This window comes from Gekko japonicus, unplaced genomic scaffold (assembly GCF_001447785.1).
Source record: "Gekko japonicus isolate JY-2015 unplaced genomic scaffold, Gekko_japonicus_V1.1 scaffold945, whole genome shotgun sequence".
In the NCBI taxonomy this organism is placed as follows: Eukaryota; Metazoa; Chordata; class Lepidosauria; order Squamata; family Gekkonidae; genus Gekko; species Gekko japonicus.
Window position 1 is genome coordinate 293,701 of NW_015165265.1, and position 7,937 is coordinate 301,637.

At 50.0% G+C, this 7,937-nt stretch overlaps 1 protein-coding gene across 1 annotated transcript in view; it reads right to left on the reverse strand.

Moving 5' to 3' along the window:
- Positions 1-7,937, reverse strand: part of OLFM2 (olfactomedin 2) — a 319,482-nt gene that overhangs the window by 25,629 nt on the left and 285,916 nt on the right. The window contains exon 5 of the mRNA XM_015410209.1: positions 3,961-4,067. Within this exon, the coding sequence (XP_015265695.1) occupies positions 3,961-4,067 (107 nt within the window). The remainder of the gene's footprint in view (positions 1-3,960; positions 4,068-7,937) is intronic.

Consider the following 7,937-nt stretch of genomic DNA (forward strand, 5'->3'; position numbering starts at 1 on the left):
CCCCAAAACTGACCACCTGCCTGGCTACCCCCCTCCCTCCCCTCCTGCCCGATTTAAAGGGCTTCAGCTGATTGGCGGGGACCCCGTGGCCCGCCGACCAGCTGGAAGGCCCTTTAAATCTAGCAGGAGGGAGGTACAGGGGCAGTCGCGGGCTGCATGCTCGGCTCGGCTGGGGGAAATCAGCCCCACGCATCATGACCAATGTTCCCTCTAAGGTGTGGAGTCTTGTGAGCAAAAATTCTACTTTATGAGCTACTGGCATTAAAGTTGTGAGCCAGCAATTTGGCGAGTGCATAAATCAGTTTGTTCTGGGGCCCTCCTTCCTGAGCTAAGACAAAAATGTGTGAGCTGGAGGCTAAAAAACTGTGAGCTGGCTCACACGAACTCAGCTTAGAGGGAACACTGACCATGACCCCCACCCCACTTGCAAAAAGACGCTTTTTGCAAGCCAAGTGTGTGGCCCGCAACCATCCTTCTCCCTCCCTCCTGCTAGATTTAAAGGGCCTTCCAGGTGGTCGGTGGGCCACATGGTTCCCACCAAACAGCTGAAGCCCTTTAAACTGGGTAGGAGGGGAGGAAGAGGGGTAGCCAGGCAGGTGGTCACTTTTGGCAGGAGGGGAGGGAGGGGGTGGCCGGGTGGATGGTTGCTCTTGGGGGTGGGGCTTGGGGGGTGGGGATCCCCCCACCGGCCAGCAGGCTGGAGGTGGACTGAAGCGCCCAGAAGCAGGGGAACCCCCACTCAGACTAATATAGGGTTGCCAACCTCCATGCGATGGCTGGAGATCTCCTGGTTACGCCTGATCTCCAGGTGACAGAGATCAGTTCCCTTGGAGAAAATGGCCACTTTGGAAGGTGTATTCTATGGCATTATACCCCACTGAAGTCCCTCTCCTCCCCAAACCCTTTCACCAGGCTCCACCCCCCAAATCTCCAGGTATCTCCCAACCTGGAGTTGGCAACCCGACTCCCACAGCACAGACCCAGGTCAAAGCATGGTCCGGCATGGCTTCTCTTTTCCTTTTAAAATGCAGGGAAGATGGACGCAGAGTCTCCCAGCCTGCTTGTCAGCGGTCACGGACATCCAGAATGCTAGATAAGGATGCCGGAGCAAAAACTGTAAACTGGGAGAGAGAGCTGAACAGTCAGGGGAAGGGGGGATGTGGATTTGATCGACAGAGGCACGGATTTGGGCTCTTCTAAGCTTAATATAATCACTTTTCTCTCGCTTTCACACACAATTTCAGTCCACTTGCAATCCACTTTGCAATGGGATTTACTGTGTGGAACGGGAAAATCCACTTGCAAATGATTACTTAAGTGGATTGAAAGTGGGTTATTCAATGTGTGTGAAAGTAAGTGCTCAAATATTTAGGTTTCCCCGGATGTCACAGTCCACACATACTGGGAAGCTGGCAACCATGAATTGATCCAATACATGTGGTTTCCGTGACTGGCAACAAGCAGATATTTGGTTCCAAATGTTTGCCCTGACCTACATGGCCTTGTTGTTCAGTCGCACAGTCGAGTCCGACTCTTGCGACCCCATGAACCAGATCACGCCAGGCCTTCCGGTCTTCCGCCGTCCTCTGAAGTTGGCTCAACTTCATGTTCGTTGCATCTATGACACTATCTAACCATCTCATCCTTTGCCGTCCCCGTCTTCTTTGACCTTCAATCTTTCCCAGCATCAGGGTCTTCTCCAGCGAGTGCTCCCTTCTCATTGGGTGGCCAAAGTATTTGAGCTGCAGTTTCATTATCTGGCCTTCCAGGGAACAGTCAGGGTTGATTTCTTTTAGGATGGGGAGATAGAACAAGTGTCTCATTTCAAATATCTGGGGATAGTGTTCAGCTCCAGTTGCCGCTGGAAACATCATATAAGAGCAGCAACTGAAATCGCTAAATTAAATTCTAATGCCCTCCTTAAATTCTATTATTCAAGAGGCGGCCAGTATGTCCCAATGGCCATTGCAGCTTTTAATGCGAAAGTTACTTCACAATTTTTATATGGGGCTGCGATCTGGATTAAAGAAATTTCGGAATTATCAGATCAGATCCTTCTCCAGTTCCTGCGTAAAATTGCAGGAGTCCCTAAATGTGTCGCAGGGCCGGCACTTAGAGAAGAATTCGCACAATGCTCCTTTGAGTCAAGAGCCTGGAAGGCAGCCTTTAAATTGAGACTGAAAGTTCTTTATATGACACCTAATGCTCAAGGAGGTCTTCTTTATCTTTTAAAAGGGGATAATTATAAATGTACGTGGGCAAAACATATAGATAACAAGCTGGAGTGGATTGGTCTCGCCCCTACGGGGCTTAATAATTTAAATTATCAAGAAGCGCTAAATTTGATGAGATTGAGGGTGACAAACATTGACCGACTCAGCACTTCAATTCGTGCTAGGCGAGTATGCTCCAACTCTGCCTTAGGGATTGTTCCACCTAAGAAAACTCCCTCATATATGAGCTTCCTTACATCCCCCAGATCTAGATATGTCTTCACGCTTGCAAGGTTGAATGTTTTTCCAACTGTAGAGCTAAGTGGCCGTTTTGCTAAAATACAGTACTCAAATAGATTGTGTAATTGTGGATCAGGTGCAATAGAGACCTTAGATCATCTTATGTTATTTTGCCACCAATGGATTGACCCCAGATCCTGCTGGATTACTCCTATTTTACAAAGATATCACCTCCCTATGGAACCCTGGGTGATAACCATACTATTAGCTGATGAGGACCCTGAAACGACTCGCTTGGTGGCAAAATATCTTTCAATAGTGCTATTTTTAAAGCGGCTTTGAAATGTTATGAGTACCTTTTGTATACAATTTTAAAATTTTAAAACTAATTTCCATAATATCATGGGATTTTATAGAATTCATTGAAGTTTATAAAATGTGGTCTGATGTTACTGATTGAGAGCATGTTTACTAGCTTTTATTGTAAAGGCGTTCTGTCTAAATTTCTTGTAATTTTATGTAATGCATTTTATATTTGTTGTTTGCATGTTTGGCTTAAGACCTCGGGTCAATGAAGCTAATAAATGAAATGGAAATGGATTGACTGCTTTGATCTCCTTGCAGTCCAAGGGACTCTCAAGAGTCTTCTCCAGCACCATAGTTCAAAAGAATCTATTCTTCGGCGCTCGGCCTTCCTTATAGTCCAACTCTCGCAGCCATACATGACTACTGGGAATACCATTGCTTTGACCATGCGGACGTTTGTTGGCAGGGTGATGTCTCTACTTTTTATCATGCTGTTTAGGTTTGCCATTGCTTTCCTCCCAAGGAGCATGCGTCTTTTAATTTCATGGCTGCTGTCACAGTCTGCGGTGATCTGGGATCCCAGGAACGTGAAGTCTAGAGTAGCCTATTCTTGGAAGCTAAGCAGGGTTGGTCCTGGTTAGTATTTGGATGGGAGACCACTGAGGAGGCTGCTATGCAAAAGAAGGTAATGGCAAATCACCTCTGTTAGTCTCTTGCCTCAGAAACCCTATGGGATCACTGTAAGCCAGATGTGACTTGATGGCACTTTCCACCACCACATGTGAACAAAAAACACCATAGAGGTCAAGAGGCATAGAGGCTGTAAGGGCATGAAAAAAATCTGCCTATGGCACATAACACAACATGAAAAGTGCACACATCAGGAAAATGCCAGGAAGGGTGTACTTCTGATATATGTTTTTGGCAGGCTATGAAAAGGGATTTTTAAAGGAAACCATCTAAACACGCCCACCTTGGCCTCATGTTTTAGTTATGTCAGAACAAGGAATCACATGGCTCTCCTTCTAGCTACAGGGGCTTGCTAGATGCAACAGAGGGAGCCGGGCTCTTTCGCCCTGGCTCTTACATTTCTACTGGTCCCTGGATCCTCAGAAGGGCTGTCTGTGACATCGAGAGCCACCCAGCTGGAATCTGTTGAGGTGAAGAGAGCATTGTAGGACGTCGATTCAGAGGCACTTACCCGACTGTCAGAACTTGGAGCCACCGTGTCTGTCATCCACGAGCCGAATCTGGATCCAGATGCCCGGATGGTGATGGGGTTGCTTACCCCGGTCAGCTTCCCGCACCCTGAAGTACAAAAGACAAAGTGGATTAGAATAGAGTTCTTTGACTGGTCTAGAATTGGGACGTGCGGTCTAGAATTGGGACCAAGTAGCTGTGCAGGGTCCCAGTGAGGACTCAGAACTGTGCTTATGCCGAGTCAGACCCTTGGTCTAGCAAGGTCAGTCGCATCTCCTCTGACTAGCAGAGGCTCCCCGGGATCTTCCACATCGCCCATAACTTTGATCCTGTATAGCTGCCGACTGCAAATTGACGAATTCCTGGAGATGTTGTGGGTGGTGCCTGGGGAGGATTTGGGGAGGGGCCTCAGCGGGGTATAAGTGTCATAGATTCCACCCTCCAAAGCCACCATTTTCTCCAGGGGGACTGATCTCTGTCGCCTGGAGATCAATTGTAATTCCAGGTGATCTCCAGACCCCACCTGGAGGTTGGCAACCCTGCTGGAGATGCTGGGGCTCAACCCTGGCGCCCTACAAAGAAAGTGCTATGCTGAGAACATGCCTTGTGTGATGGTGTTTTGTTCCGTTTCTGTGATGTGGTCACGATCTGACGGCATTGCTCAGTTTTGACAAACGAGCCCGTGCAGCCGTGCCGATTGTCTGTTCCATCTCAGTGGCTTAGCAGACAACCTGGGCGGGGCTGGAGACCGGGCGTCATCGGAGTCACTGGCATTGCTTGTACAACCAGTGCATCCCAGTCTTGTTCTGATGTCCCTGCATTTGTATCCCTGTGCTGCACGGCTAAGAGGACCACGCGACGTCCAGATTATTATTCGCAAGGTATCAGCAGTGCAGCAAACCAAATGGAGCTCAAGATGCCCAGGAGAGCTCACAGCAGCTGCTGCCTGGAAAAAAAACCCTAAAACTATATGGTGCAGAGCCTAACAGAGACCATAACTCGCTCCAGCGATAACCCCCCTCAGGATGCATTTCCGTTCCCGAACTCATTATCTGTCTGGGTGCTACCGGAGCGGTGACTCACGAAAGCTCTTCCCCCTGCCACAAATCGTGTTAGTCTTTAAGGTGCTGCTGGATTCCCGCTGTGTTCTACTGCTACAGACAGACTAAACGTGGCCATCCATCTTGATCTATCATTATCTGTCTTGGTCGCTATCAGCGTTCCCCCTCATCACATCCTTCTGTGGATGACAGGGCTGGTAAAGCTAATTAGCCCAGAACTATTGAAATGCTCAGCCATAGAATGCAGCACAGCTCCTTCTGGACACTGGCCAGGGTCCAGCGTACCTAAGGGACCGCCTTTCTCCATATGTTCCCCCAAGAGCGCTACGGTCGGGGTCGCAGCACCTACTGGTGGTTCCCGGCCCCAAGGACATCGAGCTGGTTGCAACCAGGGCCAGGGCTTTCTCGGCGGTGGCTCCTGTCTGGTGGAATGAGCTCCCAGAGCAGGTTCGGGCCCTGCGGGACCTGGCGCAGTTCCGCAGGGCCTGCAAGACGGAGCTCTTCCGCCGGGACTTTGCATAGGAGTCGCCGCCGCCACTGTACCACCACCGAGTTGCCATCGTCGACGGTGGATTAGATCTGGAGGTGAGCTGGCCCTGGGCAGACGCCTAGTCAACCGAAGAATGTATGTTGTCAGGTTAGGTTGATGAATGGAACTCATCTTGGATTAGAAAACTTTAACATCAAGAGCACCGCACTTTATTTAATGATTGTTTTATACTGTTTAATGATTGCTTTTATGTTGTTTTAACTGTTGTTATGGCAATTGCCTCTGTTGTAGCCGCCCTGAGCCCGTTGGGGAGGGCGGGGTACAAACCTAATAAATAAATAAACCACTACAGACAGTACCTGGGAAGTCGTAGGGACGTCAACTCTGGGTCGGGGGATTCCTATTTAGGTGCGGCGGCTGGGAAGGGTAGCGTTTGACGTGATGCCATAGAGTGAGGCCCGTAGCTACAGTGGGGCATTTCGGGGCCTGGCCCTCCGACTTCCTGCCAAGGCTCCCCGACATCCAGCCCCCCGATTCTCTGAGCCACCCAGAGGACTCCCCCACTCCCTCCCCTTCCCCAAGCACGGCTTGCTTCCCCGCGTAGGCAGGCAGAGCGCGAACACCGCAAAAACGAGTTTACGGCTGGATGACCTTGGGCAAGCCGTAGCTCTGACAAGAGCTGTTCTTGAAAAAGAGCAGTTTCTGTCAAGAGCTCTCTCAGCCCCAACCTACCTCTGTTGTGGGGAGGGGAAGGGAAAGGAGTTTGTAAGCCGCTCTGAGACTCCTTTGGGTAGTGAAGGGCGGGGTATATATCCAGTCTCTTCTTCTTCTCTTTAGAAATTTTTATTTTATTTTGTGACGTCAGTGCCCCCTAACTTATTTAAAGCCCCCCCCCCCAATTACAAAATCCTGGCTACGAGCCTGCACAGAGTCCTCCCTCTCAAGCTGCCCTTTCCTCCAGGGGAACAGATCTCTGTAGTGTGGAGGTCAGCTGTAATTCTGGAAGAATTCCAGGCCCAGCCTGGAGGTTGGCATCCCTAGTATTGGGGGTTCAGCCGTCTGATCCTAGCTTCACAATGCAGAGTCTTCTTGTCTCGGACACGTTAGCAGTCCATCATATGTGAGTTTAGACATTTAATATGTAATGCTCTCTACCTTTGGTCTGATGTAGTATACTCCAGGTAGGATTATGCTATGCGCTATCCCGGCATGACTTTTGAAGAAGCCCAGCCATATATAGACTGATGTATCATGGGTGAAAGATAAAGGTTTTCCCTTGCTCGAAAGCCAGTCGAATCCAACTCTAAGGGGGGGTGCTCATCTCCATTTCCAAGCCGAAGAGCCAGCGCCGTCCGAAGATGTTTCCATGGTCATGTGGCCGGCATGACTAAATGCTGAGGCGCACGGAATGCTGTTACCACTGTTAACTTCCCACCTATTTATCTACTTGCAATTTCTTGCTTTCGAACTGCTAGGTTGGCAGGAGCTGGGCCAGAGATGAGAGCTCACTCCATCAAGCAGCACTCGGGTCTTGAACTGCTGAACTACGGTAGGCCTTCCGGTCTGCAGCTCAGCGTCTTAACCTCTGAGCCACCGCGGCCCATGGTATCATGGGTAGGGCTGGTTAAATGAACAATCTCACGGATGCAAGCAAGCAATCCTACCCACCAACCGAGGCAGGTTGGTTATCTGGAATCATCTGTATTTACTAGCAGGGATGCCAATCTCCAGGTGGAGATTCCACAGAATGACAGCTCATCTCCTGACTACAGAGGTCAGTTTCCCTGGAGAAAATAGATACTTTGGAGGGTGGGCTCCATGACAATGTAGCTAGAGGTGCATATTAAAACTTAGGAGACCTAGCCCATAAAGAAGTTGAATAACATCATCCTGTTAAGAAACTGGTATGAGACTTCCTATGTTCTTTGTTCCTGAGGAAGGATCAGGAGTCTGAAACACTATAAACTACCTAGGAAAAGTGTTGGATATCTTCTCTGGACTTGACTGTTTCCCTTCATGGATTGTGTGGATTTTTCATTCCCATCTATATATCTAATAGCCAAGTTGCCCCCTGAGTGCGGATCGCTAAATCAGCGCTCCGGGGGCACTTGGGGGGGAGGGGGAGGTTTGTGCACACGTGGGCCAGTCCCCACGTGTGCACAAAAATCGAAAAAGTTGAAAAAAATTTCGGGGGGATGTTTAAATCCCCCCGAAAGTGACAGAGCATCCCCTGCGCATGCGCAGGGAACGCTCTGTAGCTGGCCGCGCCGCCGCGCCTCCTCCTCCTCCTCCTTGGAGCCGGGCGACCGGGCGGCTGGGCGGCAGGGGAACCGGCCTCGCCGCCACCGTCGAGCCCGGCAAAGGGGGGGGGAGGACCGGCCTCTCCACCACCGCCTCCGTCTTGGAGACGGGTGGGGGTGGGGGTGG